General features: G+C 37.0%; 1 protein-coding gene across 1 annotated transcript in view; it reads right to left on the minus strand.

The window, feature by feature from the left end:
- SPEF2 (sperm flagellar and cilia associated 2) overlaps positions 1–26,089 on the minus strand; it is a 198,216-nt gene that overhangs the window by 153,846 nt on the left and 18,281 nt on the right. The window contains exons 3-7 of the mRNA XM_017878302.1: positions 14,696–14,948; positions 11,387–11,557; positions 9,112–9,252; positions 6,175–6,239; positions 1,224–1,410 (exon numbers count right to left, since the gene is read on the minus strand). Coding sequence (XP_017733791.1) covers positions 1,224–1,410; positions 6,175–6,239; positions 9,112–9,252; positions 11,387–11,557; positions 14,696–14,948 — 817 coding nt within the window. The remainder of the gene's footprint in view (positions 1–1,223; positions 1,411–6,174; positions 6,240–9,111; positions 9,253–11,386; positions 11,558–14,695; positions 14,949–26,089) is intronic.

The following is a 26,089-nucleotide window of genomic DNA, read 5'->3' on the forward strand; positions in this document are numbered from 1 at the left end:
ACATTTAAACTGGGATAATCTCTTACCTGAATTACAGCAACAACGGACTTGGATTGCCCTTCTGTAATCTATTCTCCAAACTAAAGCCAGAGTGATCTTTCTAAAGGCAAGTTGGACCTGGTCACTCTTATTCCACTTTGTATTCAAACAAGAAATCACAAAATCTCCTGTTTCATTCTGTGTATCTTACAAGGCTCATCATAATTTGGCCTCTAGTGACCCCCGCCAGATGATATGACTTTCCGTTAGCTAAAAGCACTGAGCTTTCCATGTGGTATTCTCTTGTCTGGAAACACTCACCTTCCACCATTTCAGCCTCTCTTGGAAACTGCCTCTCATCCCAACCCCACCACGACCACCCCACCTTCAATTAGCTAACTCCTGACTCTTTATCCATGCTTCTGCTATTGTCCTCCAGACACTGTCTCCTAAAGCAAGCCAGGTGGACTTCTCTAAGTACCACTCCCCCTAACACCCCTTTCACCTTCACAGCACTTTCACACTCCAATGTTCTTGCTGTTTGCAGAAAGCTCTGGGAGACAGGTGTCTTGTTATTCTTGCTCTCTGTTATATCTGTGGGCCTATCACAAGTACTCAAAGCATAGACATTCAATAAATATGTGTTCAATGTAAGAAATGATCAGTGATTCTCAAGCTGTAGTGGAGTCAGGATCACCTAGAGAGCTTGTTAGCACAGATCACTGGGCCCCACCCCCAGAGTTTCAGGTCTGATCTGGGGTGGGGCCCAATAATCTCTATTCCTAAAAGTCCCAAGCAATACTGGTGCTGCTGGTCCAGGAACCATGCTTTAAGAACCACTGGAATAGAATGGTGAACAAAAGGAGAGGATGAACAACTTTTCCATATTGTTTTCATTAAACCCTTCCCTTTTTCCTCTAAAAGTAACAATAGAGTACACATGGCAGACATAGATTTTGGGTTCCTTTTAATGTATTCTTTATTATGGTAAAATATACATAACATAAAATTTACCATTTTAAAGTATACATTTGTCTTAATTACATTCACAATGTTGTACAACTATCACCAGATTTTAGATTCTTTAGTAAAGAGCTGTTTTTTCTAGTATATTTTCTATTATGATATGACATTTGATGCAGAGTAGCAGACAATACATACATAAACTACATATTATGTGTATAGAAGACTACATTTTGCAGAATTCCCAGCACTATTATTTAACCTTCATCTAAATATCTTACCTCTTGTGCTTCGTGGGCTATTAACTGGTCCATTAACAATTTCCGCCGTCTTTTCTCCCTTTGCTCTCGTGCAAAAGCATCTTCTTCAAGGCGCTTCTGGATTTTTTTAATGTACTCATCATCCGAGTAAGTATTTAACAAATCGGTGGTTGTCTGGCCTGCTGTATCTAAAGAAGCCTTGGATGCACTAAGAATAATAGTTTTTATTTTAGATTTTTAAAAACTAATGTGATCCCATGCCACTATCTGTGACTATGGAGAAAGACCTCAGGAGAAGGATCCCTTGAGTTCACTGTTAATTTATTAATACAAGCATTGAAGAAAATATTCAAAATCAGTGTGATAGCAATAGCTTAGCAACAGATCCCATTTGCTTCACCCCATTTCTAAATACTCTGTGAAGTCCTTAGCATAGCCTTCTTTCAAGGCCCATCAGCTTTTTGTTCTTTCACCTTTTTTTTTTTTTGAGATAAAGTTTCGCTCTTGTTGCCCAGGCTGGAGTACAATGGCGCATCTTGGCTCACTGCAACCTCCGTCTCCTGGGTTCAAGTGATTCTCCTGCCTCAGCCTCCTGAGTAGCTGGGATTACAGGTATGCACCATCATGCTGGGCTAATTTTGTATTTTTAGTAGAGACAGGGTTTCACCATGTTGGGGAGGCTGGTCTCAAACTCCTGACCTCATGTGATCGGCCCGCCTTGGCCTCCCAAAGTGCTGGGATTACAGGCATGAGTCACCGTGCCCAGTCTTACTTTTTATGATTTTCATTCTACCCAGAGATTCTGGATTTCTTTTCCTCTTCTTCCTGCTGGCTCTGGGTCTCTGACCTCCCCTGTTTTGAATCAACAAGAGGCAGACTATTGATAACCCAAGTGTCAGGGAAGGCACAGCTCGCAACAGCAGACCAGGCACACTAAAGCCAGGTCACTAGAGAGTACTTCTATGTACAAATGTTACCATCTATTACGTTCTTCCATCACCTATGAAAGTGCAAATTACTCTATCCACTCCCAGATGAACTTCTGACTGTTTAGAACAGTGGCTGAACTCTTATTGAAAACACAGCAGTTGAAAGTTGGCTTGCTTACCATGCCACACATGTAAGCACAGGTCTGACTGGCTTCTTGCCCATGTCCTAGAGACTCAAATAAGAAGACTCAACTCAGAGCTCTTGTCCTATCTCATGTCCAAAATGTAAAGGATCAGGAAGAACCCAGTGGTCTTCGCAATAGAAAGTTAAGCACATTCAATTTAGTGAGTCAAATGGTGGCTTAGTACAGAATTCATAGATTCATTCCAAATTTATCATTAAAAGATACATTTTTATGTATATAAAGATCAAATAATCATCAATTCTCATCTGCATCCTCTTCAAAAAGTAAACAGAATAATACAATAGTACAAGGTATACCATAATGTTACTTGCCTAGAAATAATGAATTTTTATATTATGTATAATCATTGTTTTTGTTACAAGTAATTAATATATTTGGTTTACAATATTACTTATAATCTTATTCAAAAAATAAGGACACATTATTAAAGTGCGTAGAGACTTGTCATCAATTCTTATATAGACACAAGTACTCTGGTAAAAACAAAGTTAGCTCATGTTTGATGTTTAATGATGTAATACCTGCATATTTATAATATAGACCATATTGTAATATAGGTCATAATTTGGAGGCTTGCTGCTCCCAGCTGATCTCCTAGTGAATAAGAGAAGTATCCTATTTTTCTTCTGTCTGCACTTATGCCTAGTATGCCTGGCAAGAAGTTGATGTCTGCTAAATTTCAAATAATGTGCTAAAAAGCACCATACATGCATAAAAATCAAACTAAAGTTCCGATCATTTTATAAGCAGGGGCTCAACCTTTGATTGCATTCTGTCACTGAGAAGAGCTGAGTACACATTATGTAGGTAGCAAGCACTCAGTAAGGCCAAAGACAGAGTTTAACCTTATCTATTTATTAAGATTTAGTATTTAATTGTGTAGTGTAACACTTTTAGATCTTTCATCAAAAATCTTATTATATTTGTACTTGAGTGTGTTGTGCAAAAAGCTCCTGCCCTGGATTGAGCATGGGTTAACAGCTCTCTCAACACAATATTTATGCTGTCAATAATATACTTAACAAATTGCTTCTCCTTTATCAATTAGTCAACTCATCCATCTGTTGTCTTACTCCAGTAAAGGTGAAAAAAGCTATGCATTATGTACTTGAATAAATATTCATTTTACTAGATATAAGTTTCTTGAGGGCAGTGATTATATTTTCTTTTTATCTGTTTGCTTGCCAGACCTTCATCTAATGTAATAATTATATGTGTATAATCTATTAGTAGCAGAAACCTTGGTCAAATTTGTATTTCTTAAAAAGTAGTTGCTGGGAAAAGCCTCTGATAAATCTATTAATCCAAATACCAACTTACAGCAGCCAATAACCCCAGCTAAAGAAACAAATAGCAGATAGTATTTATTATTCATATAAAAAATGAAAAAATGGAGGAACCTTGTTACATGGGGAAAAAACAGTCATGAGGGCTCTTGCATTGCTGACATGAGACATCATTTCATTCTTCCACAAAAGAAAAACAGTGGACTTTGAGGTGGCATCCTGAGAAACTGTTCAGGAGCAGGCTATGAAAGAGGCAGCTGCAGAAAGTGCTCCTGCAGTTCAAGCTGGGAGATTTTATTGCCTTCTGGAGTCAAGTTAGTGTGAAGTTTCTCAATGTGCCCAGAACACACTTGATTCTAAGCTAAGATTCAGCATGAACTAAAAAAGTAGTGATTAATGAAATGGCTTAAGAAGGGTCCTATATTGTAACCATAGCCTCTGTTTTCTTGAAAAGTTTGCTCTAGGCGAGCACTTCCTAGCATGTTTCTTTTTAAGTCCTAAAGAGAAAAGGAACTTTGTGCAACACACTGGAAAGGATTTAGATTCTCAAATGAAGCTGTTCACAGCCAGAGGTAACTGGCCTAGGGATTTCAGCTGCCCCAGGCCTTCTCCTCCTACTGTAAGTGAGGGTGTCAATATCTCAGATGCCCTCTGCTGGAAATCTTTGGCAGGACCAAGTGGAGGCTTCTGTGAAGAAGGGACCTGACACTACTATTCCCTCCCTTTTCCCTCAAAATAGAGCCCCAACTTTATGCAGGGAAACAGTGTGTCCAGTTAAAGACTACATTTCCCAGCTTCCCACTCTGCCAGGTGTGACCATGTGACTGAATGCTCTCCAGTAAGATATAAGCAGAAATGCTATATGGGACTTCTGGGAAGGCTTTTGAAAGAAGCTATTTCAGATAGGAGATAACTACTTTTTTTGTTTGTCTTCCTTCCTGATATCTGGAACATGGGCCAAGTGGCCGGAGTCCCAGCAACCAACTTGTATCATGAATATAACCTTGAAGATGAAAACCACACAACAGGACAGTGAGGCAAAAGTGAAGAGAGGAGGAGCCTCAGTCCTTGATAACCTTGGAGCTACAGCATACGCTATGGGCTGCTTACCTTCTGATTTCTATTACATGAGAGACAAGCAGATTTCCCTCTAATTTCATTCACTGATAGAGACCTAGGGTCTGGTTGGGTTGGCAAAGGCAATAGGGTGCAAGTAAATGTTTGCAGCTGTAATGCACAGGGATCATCTTTAAGACATTTAATAACTGACATGGCAAGGACACTAACCAATAGACATAGATACTGGTGCAGGGCCTGGGAGATAGTGCTGTGTTTCATCTTAACTCTGGTTGCTAAATTGTGTGGAAATTGAGGGGTCCCAGGAAAGGGGCAGGCCAGGGAGCTACAGAAGGTAGCATTCATCAAGTACCAAAGTATTCAGTAGTTTAAGATGGTCTTTTTGGTGGAGACCATCTGTTTATCACCACAGAGCCTGTGGCTAGAGAGGTGGGTGAAAGAATTAGAAGAAATTGGTGTTTTCGTGGGCCAAGGTCAGGGTAGGTGTGTACTAGGGTTCAAGTGGTGGCTGCATGGATAAGGAGACGTGGATTATGTTGCTTTTATGGGTCAGGAGCAACACTGATAAATGGGAGTTGGAATCAGAATAGGGCATCAGGAGTTTCCGCAGAGGGTAGGAGGAAAGGTGATGTACATAAATATTTTCCATTTTGCTTGATTTTCTTTCTTACATCTGACTTCATCATTTCTTCCTTATGGCTCTGATTGTCCTTGTTCCTCCTCATTTGACTGTCTCTCCCTTCCTTCAGAAAATTTTAATATAAAACTGAAGTATATAATTGTTTTCTGCTTTTCTTTAGAATTAGTACCTTCTTTAACAGAGATTTATCTCATATTTCATAAGATGTAAATGTAAATGCATAGAGTTTGGATTGTTTCCATTTAAAAATGTAAAAAAACCCAAGCTGTTCCTACATATATCATCTCTAATGAATTACTTACTATGAATCAATGACCTCCCATAGAAAACAAAGTGTGAAGGAGCTTTATCTTTAGGTAAATGAAGCCAATTAATTAATGAGGAACTGTGTTCAATGAACCCACCAAAGTGACTGTCTTAGTGACATTTGTTCAATGAACTTATTCACTCAACTTCTTACTGCTGGTGTCTATACAAACTGCTGAGAGTCTAGTAAAGGATTTACTGTGACAAACTTAAATTAGTGGTACCTTGAACAATTTTAGTGAATGTTTAAAAAAAATGTGTGAACTTAGAAGACTAAACATAGCACAGAAAAATAAACCAACTTTACATTTCATAATAGTCACTTTCTCTCTAGATGTTTATAAAAGTTGCTAACAAACAATCTGAACTTTAGCTCATTTATCTTCCCTAATATACTCTCTGAATCAAGATTCTTCAGAGTGAAAAGATCCTGGAATAGCTCTTCCAGATAAACCATTTCTAAATATTCAAAATCTATGTGTAGAACAGAATGCAGTTTTGTGATTATTAAAATAGCTCACAGCTCACCTTTCTTTTGCTTGGAGATCCTTCTTTATTAATGCTTCGAACTTCTTAATTTCATTGGCCACATCCTTTAAAGAAAATTCATCATCAGTTCTCTGCATCTAAAAACCATTGAAACATCTTCATTTACCATATTCATCCAAGTTTATAAAATGACATGTACTACTAATTCAAGGTAATTAGGATATGAAAAGCTGCATTCTAAATTTTTTTTTATAATTTTGATTTGTTGCTTTTAGACTAGGCTAACGATACCTAAAAGAATGTGAAAATTGCCTCCCCTGAATCATTCACTTCATGATTTTGACAGGGCACCAAAGGGCATTTCATTAGAATACAGATTATCAAAGAGTAAGGACATACATTTTTGGATACAAATACTTCTTTTTCTTTTTTTTCTTTCTTTCCTTTCTTTTTTTTTTTTTTTTTTTTTTTGAGCCTCACTTTTTTTTTTTTTAATTTTTATTTTTTGAGACTCAGAGAGTGAGTCTCACTCTGTTGCCCAGGCTAGAATGCAGTGGCGCAATCTCGGCCCAAGGCAACCTCCACCTCCCGGGTTCAAGTAATTCTTCTGCCTCAGCCTTCCAAGTAGCTGGGATCACAGGCATGTGCCACCACACCCGGCTAACTTTTGTATTTTTAATATAGACGGGGTTTCACCATGTTGACAAGGATGGTCTCAAACTCCTGACCTCATGCGATCCTCCCACGGCCTCCCAAAGTCAAATATTTCTTTAAAAATTGTTGTTTCGGGTGTTTTAAACATTCCTCATGCAACTTTATTTACACTATTAATTTGTCATCTGAAGTTTAACTTTAGTTCACCTTTGTGTTTTACAAACATTTTTTAAAAAAACTTTAAACGGGCCAGGTGCAGTGGCTCACATCTGCAATCCCAATACTCTGGGAGGCCGAGACCAGCCATTTGCTTGAGGCCAGGAGTTCGAGACCAGCCTTGCATACCTGTGGTCCCAGCTACTCAGGAGGCTGAGGCGGGAGGATTACTTGAGCCTGGAAGGTTAAGGCTGCAGTGATCCATGATTTTACCACTGCACTCCAGCCTGGGCAACAGAGTAAGACTGTCAAAAAAGAAAAAAAAGAAAAAGGGAGGCCGAGACGGGTGGATCACGAGGTCAGGAGATCGAGACCATCCTGGCTAACACGGTGAAACCCCGTTTCTACTAAAAAAATACAAAAAACTAGCCGGGCGCGGTGGCGGGCGCTTGTAGTCCCAGCTACTCAGGAGACTGAGGCAGGAGAATGGCGTGAACCCGGGAGGTGGAGCTTGCAGTGAGTGGATATCGCGCCACTGCACTCCAGCACTCCAGCCTGGGTGACAGCGTGAGACTCCATCTCAAAAAAATAAAAAAAAAAGAAAGAAGAAAAAAACACTTCAATCAACTCAGGGACATATGAGAGGTAGATACGGAAATGGAGTCAGATAAAAGCCTCTGTAGGTGGTAATTTTAGAATCCAAGCACAGAATATTTTGTTAATATTTAAAAAACAAAAAAAGTGAATTAATGTAAAATTCAATGGATTTAGGAATCAGAGAGATCTGTCAATCTCTGCTTTACTACCACTGGGTAAAACTTGTCAACTGTCTGGGTCTCAGTTTCCTCATCTACAAAATTGGAAAAATAATACCCTACTTAGAGAGTTATTTACAAATTAAAGATAATGTGAAGTGTCCAATCCACAGCTTGATATACAGCACATGTTCAATAAATGGTAGCTATTAATCATCTTTATAGGTCACATGAGAGAATATGAATCATCATTGTAGCAGTATGCAGTGTGAATTGCAGAAATTTGTATCATACTGAACTGTAACATTGTTCTCCTGGGAAATATAATCAGATTGCATCTTACTGAAATGATTGACAGTTGCTGTGGTCTAGTAAAATGTCACTGGTATAGGTATCTTAAATGTAAATATACTGATAGCAATAAGTCACTTAACGTTCCTGGGATTCACAGAAAAATAGTGTGGTATGATGAGGAGGAATTGAGTAAAAGTATATAGTAGGCATGGCATATGTATGCTATGTGTACCTTGACTGGCCCCTGCTGTACCCATGGCAGTTATGACCTGCTATGGTTTGTATGATTGTCCCTGAAACCACATGTGAAATCTGATCCCAATGTTGAAGGTGGAACCTAATGGGAGGTGTCTGTCATGGTGGTGGATCCCTCATGAATAGACTGATGCCCTCCCTGGGGGTAAGTGAGTTCTTACTCTGTTAGTTCTCATGAGAGCTATTTGTTAAAAAGAGCCTGGCACCTCCTCTCTCACTCTCTTTTTCCCTCATGAATAGATTGATTCCCTCCCTAGGGGTGGGTTCTCACTCTATTAGTTCCCATGAAAGCTGGTTGTTAAAAAGAACCTGGCACTTTCTCTCTCCCTCTCTCCCTCCCTACCCGCTCTCTCTCACTTTCTCCCCATGTAATGTCTGCACATGCTGGCTCCACTTCCCCTCCCCCTTCTCCTTACTAAGGCCCTTACCAGATGCCCAGTCTTGAATCTTCCAACCTTCAGAACCATAAGTGACATAAACCTCTTTTTCTTTATAAATTACCCAGCCTCAGGTATTCTTTTATAGCAACACAAATGGATAAGACATGACCCATTACAACAGCACCCATTCTGACCTACTTTGTTATTGACCACAGAATCTTTTTCGACACAGGAGTCCAGACTGCCATTTAATAGGAGTTTGCCATTGCTGGCCTAAAGCTATATTCTTCGTTCTGAACAAATAACAATATAAACTGAGTTGAATATGCATATAGTAGAGGAATTCTGAATGAGAAAGGACAAGGTCAGAGATAATTTGGAAAGCAAGTGTGAAGTTTTGAAAGGTCTCTCTATATGTTTCAGGGGGAGACTATTCTTTAGTTAAGACAAACACAGCACAATATTAAAGGATTATCACTTACCTCTGCCTCTTTTTTCTTTTTCATCATTTTTTGGGCCTCGAGTGCTTTCAAAGTACGATTTGATGCAGGTTTAGGAATCTGTATAATAGCTGCTTGGATTTTGGCCATTATTTCATTTTGTCGTCTTCTGTTTAAGTATTGCTGAATATCCCATATACATTAGTTTAGTGATTCAGAATAACAGAATAGGCAATATAATACACTCATAGGTACAAATATATAAAATTTATCTATTGAAATTTTCAGAACCCAGCAATTAGCCAAGGGATTAGGTGTCACAATTGTGTAATGTTAAGAAGCAGGTGTCAATATGACTTGCTCTGAAAAGTATGATGTTAAAACACAATTCTGGAATCTGAAAATCGTATCTATTAAGTGTCTGTATTTTCATTCTGTGTGCTGATACTAAAAGGACAATAAAGATGCCCCAAATATAAATAAGAGTATAATTCTTTCCCAATCCTACTGTCATTACCTTACCAAGCATGGGAAGAAAAAAATTCTATCTCTGAAGATGGTCCAATTAGAAAATTCTATCTAGGAGACAGTTTCTAGGTGGACCCCTGGGAAACCCAATAAAAATGACAAACTTCCCCAAAACCCAGTCACACTTAAACAATGAGTTCAGGGGCAACCTCAAACATTGAATTAACACTAAATTATGTGATATAATTATTGGATCATCACTTCTGTATGTAGGCAGTAGTTATTTTAAGAAGAATATAAGCAGGAAAATGTAACTGAAAAGAAAAAGTGACTGAAAATCAGATAAAGTATTTTAAATGATTTAAGAGGTAATATGTGAAACTAATCACTACTTTACTACTAATACATTATATTAGAACTAATATGATCATTAGTTCCCATGCCCAAAGATAAAAAATTTCAATTTACCATTAAAAGGCATAATAGACAATTTTCATTTCATTTTCCAAAATATGAATATTTATTTAATTGCAATATGTTATCTCTTTTTCTTAAGAAGACCAGGAAGACACAGGGTCTCCCTTTTACCTTATTTGTTCCCTATGATCATTTTGAACATAATTTATTTCAGAATATTTAATGGTATTATATTTCCTTTTTCTCAGCTTTCTTGGAGACCACCTGCATTAGGCTTGGCACTAACGGACAGGCTGGTTTCACATAAATTAGAGTCGCTGCAATTGGCCTCAACTTAAACACTACTTTAAGAGTGCGTTCTCTCTTTATCATGTGACACCAAAGGGAAATATAATCCTTTATTTACCCTCTGGCAAGTCATAGAATTACATGACTGCTTTACATTTTATTATATATAAACTCCACTCCAGTTAGTCCACTCTTCTTCTTGAAGCTACGAAAACATCCAATTCTGAACTCTGAGGCGGGTAGAAATAAGCATCCCTGTTTTTTACAGTTGGGGAAATTGAAGCTGAGGGTTGTTTAGAGGCTGGCTCAATGTTAACCAGCTTGCAAGGGATCTTCCGGTTTGTCTGTCATCTTTCCATTCTTCCCTACAAAGAGCTGACTATGTTCAGAATAGAATTTCTTATCAATCCAAATAAATCCATTAATTTAAAAAGTGATTTTACAGGGCAATAGGAAGAACTACATAATTCTTTTGCCTGTAGTTTACACATTCCATATACCCAGTCACCTGAAATACTCTTAAAAATCTTTAATGATTCCATGTACCATTATTCTCTCATCCTCAAAGGCACAGAAGATAATTAAAGAGTTTTAAAGAAATTTGAGAAGGAGCAGAGAGTTAGTCAAAGCAAGAAGCAAGGGCCAGAAATAAGTTTAGAGTTGTTCAAGGTGATTGAAAAGGTAAGCAAGCAAAGGATTACCTTACATTTCCAAGAACAGAGAAATGGGGCAGGACCAAAGGTTGCAAAAGAGGAGAAGGCGAGGGGACAATGTCTGATCTATCTCCCTCAGTGGTGACAATGGCATGTGCCTTTGACCAATGGGGTAGCTAGTAGCAACCCTCCATCATTAAAGCAGCTGAAACAATGATTTCTACCAGTGAAGGTAATGCAGTTATCTTGCCACTCCACAGGATGGCAGTTCTTGTTCTCAGACACAAGTAGAAGTGACAGTCAGCAAGAGTCAGGATGCAGAAAAGGAGCAGGGGAGAGAGAGAAAGGGTGAGAGTATGGCAGGACAAAGTCATGCATCAGGAAAGTGCAACCTGTGCTCCACTACTGCTTATGCAATGTGTACTATAGGCATAAATCACAAACTGTATACTATGCACTAATGAATTTCTGAAAAAATAGTTCTATAGAACCTTTTTGATATCAAAACATCTTTGCTCTTCCTTGAGTTTTTGAAATCTTTCAAGTTTCTCAAAATGCAAATGGGCAAGATCTTCTTTCACGTGTTTATATTTTTCTTGAAACCTGTATGTAATCCGCATCAGATTGAAATCAGTTTGACGTGGGATCATGTGTCTAAGTCTCTAAATGAAAAAAGCATTTCAAAAGATTTTGTTATTATGAGAATAAAAGTACAATTTCATTATAGTACATAAAATTGTCTTCAAATGAAATCTTTAAATTACTATTTTATTCTTTACTAGTATTCTTAAATTACTATTGGTTGATAGTTAAGCCTAAATTCAAGCCCGTTCCAACAAGTACTCATAAATTTTTAATTGATTAAGTGCAATTAACAAAAACATTATCTTTGGTTCCTTCTTACAAAGAGCCTCGTATATACTTTCATAGTTAACTTTTATACCTGGTTTACTTTTCCAATAAGTTGGGTATTATATTTTGGAAATATATAATATACTATATTTTAAATAATATTATTAAAACAAAAAAAAATATATATATATATATATATATATAATATTTATATATTATATAATATATATATTTTTTTTTTTTTTTTTTTTTTTTTTTTTTTTTTTTTTTTTTTTTTTTTTTTTTTATTGAAAAGGGAAAACGGAGTCTCGCTCTGATTCGCCCAGGCTGGAGTTGCGTGCCCGGACGTCAGCTCACATGCAAGCTTCGCCTCCCAGGTTCACAGCCATTCCCGCCTTCAGCCTCCGAGTGGCTGGGACTAACGGCCTGCCACCTCGCTGGCTAGTTTTTTGTATTTTTTTTTAGTAGAGACGGGGTTTTTCACTGTGTTAGCCAGGATGGTCTCGATCTCCTGACCTCTGTGATCCCCCGTCTCGGCCTCCCAAAGTGCTGGATTAAGGCTTGAGCATGCCGCTGGCCTTGGAAATATATTTTTGCAAAAATAATTTCATTAAACCAATTTTAACATATAAGAGATAATATAAGAAGCTCGATTCTTCCCATTGCTTAGCCACTGCTTAGTAAAAAGTGAAGAAACATTAAAACTTCCTAGGTTTGTGTTTCAGCTTTCCCACTTACTAGCTGCATAAAATTGGGCAAGTTACCTAATCCATCTGTGCCTTAGTTTCATCCTCTGTAAAATGGGATTAATGAAAGTACCTATCTTTTACGGCTGTTGTGAAGATCAAGTGAAATAATATTCATAAAGCACCTGAAACAGGGCTTGGCACATCACTAGGCATGCCGTTCAATAAATTTCAACCATTATTAATATTACCTGCATCTCTTCTCATCTAGTATCAAAGAAGACGGTATCTCTACTTCTTTCCTACGATAGATATCACCACTTCCACATGAACCATTGATTGTATATTCCTCTTCCATCCCCAGAGGGCCCCTTTCCATCTGATCTTCGTACCATTTTCATCTCTCCTGCCACTGACTCTTTTTCTCAACTGATAAGTGGCCCCAGTCTCTAGGTCCATAAAACAAGCAATCTCATACTTCACTTGAGCTTTTCTCTCCTACTGTTCTCTTCTTTACCTCCACATTTCTTGAAAGAATAATCTATGTTACCCTCTTCCTCATCTCCAAAGTCCTTCTCAACTCACTGTAATCCATATCACTCTAATGAAACATTTTTCTCTCTCTAATATGTAAGCTCTAAGAGGGTTGGGGCTTTTCCTGTGTGTTTGTTGTGCAAGTGCTTGACAAAAAGTAGGAGCCCAATAAATATCTGTTTAGTGAATGAATTATTGACTCTGGAAGTTCACCCATGACCAACATCAAATGAGCTAATAGGCTCTTGTTTGTCTTCATCACACAGCTCTTATAGCACTTGCCACTGTTGACCGCTTTACATTTTATTATATATAAACTCCACTCCAGTTAGTCCACTCTTCTTGAAGCTACAAAAATGTCCAATTCTGAACTCTGAGGCAGGTAGAAATAAGCATCCTGTTTTTACAGTTGGGGAAATTGAAGCTGAGAGTTGTTTAGAGGCTGGCTCAATGTTAACCAGCTTGCAAGTGAAGGAGGCTGAATGCAATATTAAATTATTCATATTAAGCCTAATCTAATTTCTAGCTCTCAAGAAGTGCTGAGTCCATTCTGCTACTAGACTTATAATGATATCCATGAAGAATGGACAAATATAAACATGGAGATGGCCCTCATATCTATTATGTCATTGCTGCTTCAAAAAATAAATTTAAAAATATAATTCTATCCATTGATATTTACTATTTTGCATGAGTGCAGCACTCATGATTATTCCAGAGGCCTGTAAAAGTTAACACACTTCATTTGCCATAGGAACTGCATAAGAACAGGAGAGAATTGTCAACTAAAAAGTCCTATCAATTAGTCAATAACACATTTAATGAGTATTTACAACGTTTGAAGCATTGTACTAGACATACTTATCAAGTCTGATGTACTAAAAATCTGGTAAGGTCATCTGACAAATAAATAATGAATAGTTAGCCAACAGTGTCAGTATCAAGAGGGTAAAACCAAGAGAGTGAGAATTACTTACGTTCTAGAGTTCCAAAGGAAGAAACCATGTGTACTGGGCTGCACAGTACACGAGGAACAGTTTGGGGAAGAGGAGAGATGAGAAGGGTGAGCTTGGCTGTCAGGGAAGGAAAAGCAGGAAGAGACAGTCATATTTAAGGACAGACTGTCAATTAACATAGAAGAAAGAAATACCATGCTGAGGACTAGAAAGAAGTAAAAATAGGTTTCTGAGCAGAAGAATCCAATAAAAGTAAAATTTAGGGAAGATTCATTTAGCAGTTGATTGACTTATCTGGAAGATTGAGAGACATTTTATCAGGTTGCTGCAGTAGCTGATAAGAAGATCTGGGCAGATATGATGGGGTAGAAACAGGAAGAGAGGAGCAGGCACAAAAAGTATTAGGCCTGTAGTCCTAGCTACTCGGGAGGCTCAGGCAGGAAGACTGCTTGAGCTCAGGAGTTCAAGACCAGCATGGGCAAAAAAGCAAGGCCCTGTATCTCTAAAACAACAACAACAACAACAAAAAGTACTGGAAATTAGGAAAAGAGTCTGATAAGCTATTGCCAATATGGATAAGATAGAGAGAGACATCAAAAATGGCTAAATAAATTCAAAATATTAATATAAATTAAAACCCAAGTATGGCCAGTAACATACGTAAGGGATATATATGCCTAATGAGGTTTCTTTGAGAATTCAATATCACTGTAATTTCTCTTTATCAAATTTTACATTGTGACATGCTTATTACGCTTTTTTATGTACCTACCTCTCGAAAAGTTTCACTTTTCATGTGTTGAAGTCTTAAATTTGTCAGAGGTTGCATGGTTTGCATCTCCACTCCAGTCAGTCCACTTTTCTTCTTTTTCTGAAGAGCAATGTACAATTGATATAACAGCTTTGTTGCCACTCCAGGCTTTTCTGTGATGATGCCATGGACCACATTCTGATCAAACTGCACACCCAGAAGGTGAAGTGTTGGCTCCAAGCGAGAAAAATTATTAAGTTTGGCACTTGAAACCCTGGACAGTAAAATATTTTACATAATTAGACATTAGCATTAAATTAAAGACAACAAACATCAGAAATATTATTATCCAATATTTTGAATTATTTCATGTTCTTTTAGCTGTATCATTCCTCTGTAAAACCACTCTAATGTAAATATATTGAGATTTTTTATTGACCATGCCTACCTGAACTCCAGGCATTCATTTCTCTTAAATAACTACACTAAAATTTTCTGCCCTAAATTGACAGTAGAATTTCTTCAGAAGTGAATACAGAATTCACAACACCTAAACTTGATATACTGTTCCTAGTATACTATTTCTCAAGAGATTGCATTCAAGTAGTGGTTCTAAATCTTTTATTTTTGAATCACAGATACCTTTGAAAATCTAACAGCTATGGAACTTTTTTTTACAGAAAAGAAAACATACATTTATATATATAGACAAAATGTGTATAACATCTTATAGCATGTTTTTGAGCCTCTTACAATCTAACCTAAAAGCACCCATCCTCTAAAAGGATGTGGAGTTGAGGAAATATAAGAGTGATTTCTAAATATGAATGAGGAGCCAGCACCACGAGATGGCCAATGTCAACAAAAATAGTGATGCAATATCTTGAATTCATGTTCTGGTCACGTGGTGTAACTTACTGTCCTGTTTCCTCTGTGTACTAATAACTCTTTTAACATAAATATTTAGCAACATATATTTAGAATATTATGCTGCATCAACCAAACTTCAAATAAAATATTTTAAATTAATAAATGAGAAACAGGCCTTGGAGGAGACAAGAAGAGATAATGCATGCTACAAGAAAACCTTCTCAGCATGAGACTAAATATACTTTTTTAAAGGTCTTCTCAGGTCCAGTTTTGCAATCCGTTTCTCCACAAATCACCATACAGTTGGAGATACAACATTTGTCTATAATGACTCAGGTAAAGCAGACCATGTTTTGAGGAATATGATTGTGAAAGAAGATAGTCAAATCAATGACATGTGCTTCCATTCTCTAGAAAGGCATCTATCACCCCTTTTGATCTTCCATCATAGTTGTCCTTTCACGTCCTTCCCATCCTAGGAGTCCTGTGTGCTTTGCTCACTACACATAATTGGAAAGATGTGAACTGAGAGCCATCGGTCAGAGCTTTGGTCCTGGTTATAACCTTGGGCTACAGATTTTAGGGGCATGCTAGTTCAGGAGGGAGAGTCCAAAAGCAAACATTACCCATTTCCAAATTTTGTCAAAGCTTAGCCCTGCACTCAAGAAAAAGAAGAGATTTCTCTTTCTCTCACTTGTATCATGTGGCTCCCAGAATGCAGTTAACAAGCCTGTTAATGTTATAGTTCAGTTACCTACTAGGGTTTAAATGTATTTTACGAACTGGCCAAAGTGCACAGGTGTAATAATACTTCTCTCTGGAAACGTATTTCTAATCAATCAAATTTGGGGAACAGAACTTGTGTGTAAATTGGTGGAAGCCTACTCTTATTAAAGCATGGGTAGAATCAGAATGGCAGGATAATCAACAGGTTGTTTTTTGAACACGGAAAAACAACTGGGACATCTTTGCTCTGGAGACAGAGCATATGAGGTAAACAATGACCTCTGAGGGAATTAAGAAATGTGTGTTAGGAAAAACTTTTCCCTCTCTAATAGCAATCCTTACTTGGTAAGAGACTACCTGTCTCCTTCCCTTCTTGCCATCTGGTGAGGGAATACATCCTCTTACAAGGTAAGCAGTAGCTGCCCTCCCAGAAATTGTCTTGACTATGTACTCTAAAAAAAACAAATCTTCTCAAGTTTCACTATTTGTGAAGGAATAAAAATATTCAAAATCAGGGAATTCTTTCAGAGTTAGATGAGTATTCTTAGAATTAAATTATTTCCAAGATGAATAACTTTAAGTTATTTACAAAATATATTTCCAGTTTACATTTTAAACTAAAGAAACTAAAAGTGTTAGATAATATCCCCAAATCTAAGCCCTGGCACCAGTTGCCTAAAAATTAGGCTATGACAAAAAAGGGATTGTTTTCTCGACCAAATATACCATTACAAAGGTCATACTCGTAAGATGTACTGATCCTTGTCTTATTTAAAAGACCATCTGCCCTGGGGAAAAAAAATGGGTTGTTCCAAAATTGAAGATGGATGATATTTGGTTCTCAATACAAGTAGGACCCTCTTCCCACATTAAGGAATGCAGTGACTCTTGTTGAGAGAGAAAGTTAGTCCTTTGTAGTATATGACAAGCAGGGCTGTTACAAAGGACACATACTTGTCCAAAGGTGGAACAAGAGTATGAAATCTACCCTCTGTTCAGATTGTTAAGCCTTGTTCCTGGCATGAGACTGCTTCATCCAAAATGTGACTCCTTTTCCTTGTAAAAGGCCTTTCTGTTCACCAAGGCCTGCATTTTTATAGTCATTTCCAGCCAGATGGGGACCCTTTTTCCATTTCACAAAAGGCCCTCTGTGGTCCTGCCAACAACAGCCACTTTGGTACACCTGAAACACTGCATCTGCGATCTAGTCAGGATGGTCCTTTAACTTTTCCATAGTTAAGCAGATATCCTCTCTGATACCCCTCATTTATTCATTGGAAACAATATTATGAGCCTGCTATGGGCCAGGACAATGCTTGGAGCACAAAGAATAAACACACTCTGCAACTTTCAGGATCTTTGCAATCTAGTTGAGGGGTAAACATTCATTTATCATTCATCAAACATTGTTTGGCACCGCATGTTCTCACTCATAGGTGGGAACTGAACAATGAGATCACTTGGACTTGGGAAGGGCAACATCACACATCGGGGCCTATCATGGGGAGGGGGGAGGGGGGAGGGATTGCATTGGGAGTTATACCTGATATAAATGACGAATTGATGGGTGCTGATGAGTTGATGGGTGCAGCACACCAACATGGCACAAGTATACATGCGTAACAAACCTGCACATTATGCACATGTACCCTAGAACTTAAAGTATAATTTAAAAAAAAAAAAAAAAACATTGTTTGGTCTCCTTCATGTGGCAGGCACTCTGATAAGAATTGATATATAAATAAATAATTATAACTTGATAACGATAATGTAATAAGGAAAGGGATGTCCAAAGTTTTGTTAGAACAAAGAGAAAAGGGGGACGAAATCTACTAAGAAAGTAAAAGAAGAGTTTAGAGAAGGAGTAGATTTTTAGCTGGCACTTCAGAATAAACACAAGTTTCTCATGGTAGAACTGAAAAAATAACATCAATCTGCAAAGGTGCAAGGCATAACAAAAACATATGATGTGTGTGTGGACCAGAGAAGCTTAGGTTAGGATTCTAGGTTGATGGGAAATGTGGCTGGAAAGGTGAATGAGGGTCACACTGAGAAGCAACTTATAAAGCGATGACCTTGAGAGCGACAGAGATACCAGAACACTCAAATTTCTTAAGCTGATGGGGATACCACACCTAGAGATATGAGTGTAGAGTTTTAGCTTCATGTTGGGAAGTCTAAACAAGGTCTCTATCTGTAGAATTTACTAGGAAATGTAGGCATTCATTAATTTAAAAAAAATTGACTGAAAGTTAAATATGCACCAGGCCTCTGTTAAGCCCTAGAGACATAAAGAAAAATAACCTAACACCCCTAACTTCATGGTGTTTTGTGCAATGTGAAAGAAACACAGATGAAGAAACTGACAACAAAGTGATCAGTGTTATAAAAATTAAATGTGTAGGCTGAGTTTCTAACTTTCATAAAGGGATAGACAGCAACAACAACAAAAGGATTGGACATCTGGTTATGTGCAAGTCATAACACACCAATCTATATGTATAAGAACTCCTGAGAGATCACAAAAAAGAAAAGGAGGGCATAGACACTGACCTACCTACCCTGGCATTCTTATACCTTGGAGGCTAATCCAGCTTCTATTGGCGGCAGCAAAGCTAGGAACAGAGGGAGCGAACGGCTGAGAGGTCAGGCAGAGTGGGTAGCTGGGGCTAACAACAAATTTATATGCCATGCCCTTGAGGAAGAGATGTGTAATATGAGATGTAGGTATGGGCTAGGATGTTACCCTGTACACCAGAAGGTCAAGAAATTGGATGGGATTAGCAAAACAGGGTTTATTTGATATGACAGTATAGTTCTAATCTATGGCTTCTTTTGTGTCATACAGTTACTATATGTACAACTAGGATAATCTACATTATGAAAGAATAATTCCTCTAGCATGGAAATATCAGAGATTCTTTTGCTCAGAAGTCTTATAACATAGGTGCAGCTTCATAAAGGCCTATCATTTCAGACAAACAAAAATAAGAAGTACTTGAGCGGGAAGTATCAGGTTAAAATAATATGGATTTGAAGTCGATCTTCATAAATGGCAGAATGAGAACCTCCAAAAATCTGGTCCTCCTTAAAGACAACAATAAAACTGACAAAAAATTGTAAAATCAACTTTTCATAACTCTGGAAATTAGCTAAAGGCTTGCAACAACTCAAGGAGCATTTATTTAAGAAAAGTTGCATAATAGTGGTAAGGACAGAGAGCTTTTTGTCATTTTAGCTTGCTCCATGTCCATACACCTCTCCCTAGCCCCATGGCGGCTATGAAAACCAGCAGCAGACTTACAACCATGGCAGTTATAAAAGCCAGCAGTTTAGCAGTCATCAAAGCAGCAGACAGATTTGAAGTGCCTCTGAAGTCCTGTCTTCAGAGTGTTGCTTTTTTTTTTTTTTTTTTTGAGACAGAGTCTTACTCTGTCACCCAGGCTGGAGTGCAATAGCATAATCTTAGCTCATTGCAACCTCCACCTCTCAGGTTCAAGAGATTCTCCTGCCTCAGCCTCCCGAGTAGCTGGGATTAAAGGTGCCCACCACCACGCCCAGCTAATTTTTTGGTATTTTTAGCAGAGACAGGGTTTCACCATGTTGGCCAGGCTGGTCTCAAACTCCTGACCTCAGGGGATCCACCTGCCTTGGCCTCCCAAAGTGTTAGGATTATAGGCGTGAGCCACCACGCCCAGTCCAGAGTGTTGCTGTTTAACTACCCAGTAGTGTTGTGAAAATCCCCATTTTCACGCCTTGTCATTATTTGACCTAATAGAGCTTTCTCACTGAAAAAAGTCCTATCCCAAGGGTGTTAGGAAAAAACAATCATAGCAATTATTTATAATCACAGTTACCTGAGACAGTAAAACCAGTTGGAACAAAGAAGAGCCTGGCCAAAAACTTAAAAGGAAGACCTATGAATGAGATGTCTGTTAGGGACTCTGAGGCCATATGCATGTGTAGGAATGTATGGATGCCTAGGAAAGACATGAGGAGGTCCAAATCTCTCACCTTTGGCTGACTTTGAGATGTTGCACAAGCAGGAAGTAAAGGCTAAGGGAAAGTTGTAAACTGCCAGAGCATTGAAAACATGCCATAATCCACTCATAGAGTTTCTTAGCAAAGGAAAATGTATTGGTCCAAGGTGTTAAAAGAAATCTCTGTTCAATTGCTGACCACTAAGCAAATCAACTAAAGACTTCAGGTGCAGTATACAAGAGGGAATACAGACTTCACAGAATTAGTCCAGGAGAGTTACTAAACAAACAAACAAACAAAAAGCAGAAGCAGCAGCAACAACAACAAACTGGGAATATGTAATAGTCTGAATTGACACATTATTTTAAATGTCCAATTTTCAAAAATCATGAGACACACAAAGAAACAAGAAAGTATGACCTATACACAAGGAAAAAAAAGGTGAATAGAAACTCTGTGGGGAAGTCTTGGACAAAGACCTTCAATGACCTATTATAAATATGTTAAAGAAAGGAAAATAAACTATGTTTATAAACCCTCTTCCTGTTTAGAAAAAAAAAAAAGTGCAGCTCACTGCCAGTGCTCATTTAATTTTACATAAACACATTCTATGAGGCTGAAGCAAATCTGACTAATTTTCAATGTGAAAATAAAATATAAAGACTGTTCTTGGAATTATTTCTAAACAGAACAAACACCAGAATCATCAGAATCATGTATTTTGGAAAAATTGGGTTCACCAAATAAATATTTGGCCAACAACTGTCGGAGAACGATGCTAACATTATACATAGGAATGCTATGTTTTCTAGGATTTGACATTTTTGGTGATTGATAAATACTACATTTTGTAAATGGAAACATTACTGCTAAAAATGGAATCCTGTAAATAGAATGATGCCTTTTGTTTCTAAAGTCAAAATACCACAGCAATGCAAAAACAATAATAAAAGCAAGATATTTCATGGTAAAGTTATCTCAGGGTAAATGCTGCACCTGCAAGCACTGCCAGCTAGTGCTCTCAGGGTAAATGGGAAAATGGTTAAAGTTAAAATAAAGTATGAGAACACTGTTTCAACAAAAAGAGAGTATCAATAAAGAAACAGAAATTATAAAATTAGGAACACAGTGAAATTTTGAAGTTGAGAAGTACAACTGAAATAAAAACATTCACAATAATAGTTCAACAGTAAACTAGAGTTGGCAGAGGAAAGAATCTGAGATCTGAGAACCCAAAGATAGGTCAACTAAAACTATTCAGGGAAGGAAAAAAAAAGCATGAAGAAAAATGACCAGAACCTCAAAGCACATACATCCACTCTAATCATGAGAAAAACATCAGAGAAATTCCACCTGAGGGAAAATCACTTCACTAGTATGCTTCAAAACTGTCAAGATCATCGAAAATAAGAAAAGTCTGTCTGAGAAAGTATCACATTCAATAGGAGCCTAAGGAGATATGATATGATATGCTGGATGGGATCCTGGAACAAGAAAGACATTAGGTAAAAAATGAAAAAAAAAAATCTAAATAGCATATAGATTTTATTTGATAATAATATATAAATATTGGCTCATTAATTGTAACAAATGTACCACACCAATGTAAGATGCTAGCAATAGGTACGAATAGATATGTACAATATAGGAAATCTCTGTATTATGTCAATAATTTTTCTGTAAATCTAAAACTGTTCTGTAACAAAAAGTTTATTTAATAATGAACAAAGTCTCAGAGACCTACAGGACATTACCAAGCATACCAATATACACATAATTGGAGAATGATATGGGAGAGAGAAAGAAAGGGGGCAAAAATAATCTTTGGAGAAATTAATTATTTGGAGAAATAGTGGCCAAAATTTCACAAATGTGATGAAAGATACGGATCCACACATCCAAGAAGCTCAATGAACTGCAGTAGGTTAGTCACAAAGATGTCTACACCTAGACATGTTATAGTCAAACTCTTGAAAGACAAAGACAGAGAGAATCTTAAAAGCATCAAGAGAAAAATAAGTCGTCAAATACAAGAGTTTCTCTATAAAATAAACAGCTGACTTATCAGAAATTAGGGAGGCCAGAAGGTAGCTGGATGACATGGTCACAGTGCTGAAAAAGAAAAACTGCAAATCAAGAATTCTATGACTGGTAAAAATATGTATCAAAACTGAAGGATAAACAAAAACTAAGATAACTCATTGTTAACATACCTGCCCTATAAGAAATACTAAAGGGAATCTTTAAGTCCTAAATGAAAGGACAATATACAGTAACTCAAATCACATGAATAAATTTTAAAGCACGTCAGTAGAACTAACTACATAGAGTAACATAAAAAATAGTTTAAATATATTTTTGTTTGTAACTATTTTCTTCTCCTTATCTGATTTAAAAGTTAAGTGCATACAGCAATAATTATAAAACTGACTTGATGGGTTTAAGATGTAATTTGTAGGACAACGATAGCATAAAAAAAGGAGGAGACAATTGAGCTACACTGGAGCAAATTTTTTTCTATACAAATGAAATTAAAGTAGTATTAATCTGAATAGTTTGATTTAAATTAAAATATTAATTGTAATCTTCATGAAAACCACTAAGAAAATGACGCAAAAAATACAGTAAAGGAAACAATAAGGGAATTAAAATGGTATTAGAAAATATCTAACACAAAAGAAGGCAGTAGTAGAGCAGTAAAAAAGACATAAAACATATACACAACAAATATCAAAATTGCACACTCAAATCCTCTTCCATAATTATATTGTAAATAAATGGATTAAATAACTACAATTACAAAGAGGCAATTGGCAGAATAGATAGACAATCCAATCGTATGCTTTCTACAAGAAAATACACTTTAGATTCAAATACACACATTTATTGAAAGTAAAAGAATGGAAAAACATATATCAAGCAAATAATAACCAAAACAGGACTAGAGTGACTATAGTATCAGGTAAATTTGACTTTAAGGAAAAAAAAAAGTATTACTTGATACTAAGAATATTTTATATTGTTAAAAAGGTCAATCCCTCAAGAAGACATAACAATTATAAACATATATGCATCTAACAATGGAGCCACAAAATACATGGAGCAAAAACTGAAAGAATTAGAGGGAGAAATAGACAATTCAACAATAATAATTTGAGACTTTGGCTCCAACTTTCAATAATGGATACAGCAACCAGGTAGAAGAGCAGTAAGGAAATGTAAGACCTGGATAACACTATAAACCAACTGGACCTCACAGATATATATAAACACTCTATTGAACAATAATAGAATATACATTCTCTTCAAGTACATATGAAACATTTTCAAAAAGAGAATATATGTTAGACCATTTTTAAAAACAGCTTCAATAAGTATTGCAGCTCTTTTAGAATTTGTCTAGCTGGTTTTATAGGTTTTACCAGAAACCTCCCACCAAAAAATAATTTCATTGATTTTAAAGAGATTGAAATACCTGTGTTGTCCAATGACAGTGTAATTAAATTAGAAATAAGTAACACAGCAAATCTGGAAAATTCAAAAGTATGTGGAAATTAAATAACATCATCCTAAATAATAAAGAATCAAAGAAGAAATCACAAGGGAAATTAGAATATTATTTGAGATAAATAAAGATGCAAAATGACATACCAAAACTTACCTGATACAGCTAAATCAGTGCTAACAGGGAAATTTATAGCCATCAATGCAAATGTTAAAAAAGAAAATCTAAAATAAAAAAGTTAACTATCCATAACAAGAAACTACAAAAAGAAAACTAAACCCAAAACAAGCAGAAGACCAGAAATGACAATAAGAACAGAAATAATAAAGTAGCTGTTATGGTTAAGCTTTGTGTCCCCATCCAAATCTCATCTTGAACTGTAATCCCCATAATTCCTACATGTCTAAGGAGATACCTGGTGGGAGGTATAGGATTGGATCATGGAGGCTGCTTCCCCCATGCTGGTCCTGTGATAGTGAGTTAGTTCTCATGAGATCTGATAGTTTTATGAGGGGCCCTTCCCACTTTGCTACTCACTCTTCTCTCTCCTGCTGCCTTGTGAAGAAGGATGTGTTTGCTTCCTCTTCTGCCATGACTGTAAGTTTCCTGAGGCCTCCCCAGCAATGTCAAGTGTAAGTCAATTAAACCTTTTTCCTTTATAAATTACCCAGTCTCGAGTATATATTTATAGCAGTGTGAAAATGGACTAATACAGTAACTTGGTACCGCAGAGAGTGGGGTACTACTATAAAGATAATGGAAAATGTGGAAGCGACTTTGTACCTGGGTAACAGGCAAAGGTTGGAACAGTTTGGAGGGCTCAGAAAAAAACAGGAAAATGTTGAAAAGTTTGGAATTTCTTAGAGACTTGTTGAATGGCTTTGACCAAAATGCTGACAGTGATATGGACAATGAAGTCCAGGTTGAGGTGGTTTCACCTAAGATAGTATAGTATTTGTATATAACCTACATACATCCTTTTATATATTTTCAGTCATCTCTAGATTACTTACAATATCTAATACAATGCCTGCATATTACTTCATTCTTGTGGATTTAATGTAGTACTCAGTTTGTGACAAATACTAGTTTTGCTCTTTGGAACTCTGTGACTTTTTTTTCCCAAATATTTTTGAATTGCAAGTGGTTGAATTCATGGATGTGGAAATCATGGATACAGAGGGCCAACTACATTTGAGTTGTTTCTACTTTTTGGCTATTAGGAACAATCTGCTATGAACATTGTCTTATCACGTGGATAGGTTTTCATTTCTCTTGGGTGTATACCTACAAGTGGAATTGTTGGGTATGACAGTATATGTTTACCTTTTGAGGCACACCTAAACAGTTTTTTTAAGTGCCTGAATTAAATTCGCACTAACATTGTATGAGGATTTTGATTTCTCCATGTCCTTATCATCACTTGTTATTGTCTATCTTTCTGCCTACAGCCATCCTAGTGGGTGTGAAGTGGTATCTCGTGATCTTGATTTGCATTTTCCTAAACACAAATTGATATGGTTTGGCTCTGTGACCCGACCCAAATCTCAACTTGTAGCTCCCATAATTCCCACATGTTGTGGGAGGAACTCAGTGGGAGATGACTGAATCATGGGGGCAGGTCTTTCCCATGCTGTTCTCATGATAGTGAATGGTTCTCACAAGGTCTGATGGTTTTAAAAACAAGAGCTTCTTTGCACAACCTCTCTCTTTGCCTGCTGCCATCAATGTAAGATGAGACTTGCCCCTCCTTGCCTTCCACCATGATTGTGAGGCCTCCCCATCCATGTGGAACTACAAGTCCAATAAACAACTCTCTTATGTAAATTGCCCAGTCTTGGGTGTGTCTTTATCAGTAGTGTGAAAATGGAATAATACACTAATGATGTTGAGCATCTATTCATCTCCTTATTAGTTGTGTGTTAGCTTATTTGGTGAAATGTCTATTCAGACCCTTTGCCTATTGTTAAATTGGATTGCTTTTTATTATTGAGTTATAAGTGTTACTTATATATTCTAATAGCCACATGGAGATAAGGAACTTATTGGGAACTGGAATAAAGGTGATTTTGCTATACTTTAGCAAAGAGACTGGTGGCATTTTACTCCTGCCTTAGAGATCTGTGGAACTTTGAACCTAAGAGAGAGGATTTAGGATTTCTGGTGGAAGAAATTTTTTTTTTATTATTATACTTCAAGTTCTAGGGTACATGTGCATAACGTGCAGGTTTGTTACATATGTATACTTGTGCCATGTTGGTGTGCTGCACCCATCAACTCGTCAGCACCCATCAATTCATCATTTATATCAGGTATAACTCCCAATGCAATCC

The sequence above is a fragment of the Rhinopithecus bieti genome, unplaced genomic scaffold, assembly GCF_001698545.2.
Source record: "Rhinopithecus bieti isolate Rb0 unplaced genomic scaffold, ASM169854v2 scaffold_11655, whole genome shotgun sequence".
Taxonomy (NCBI): Eukaryota; Metazoa; Chordata; class Mammalia; order Primates; family Cercopithecidae; genus Rhinopithecus; species Rhinopithecus bieti.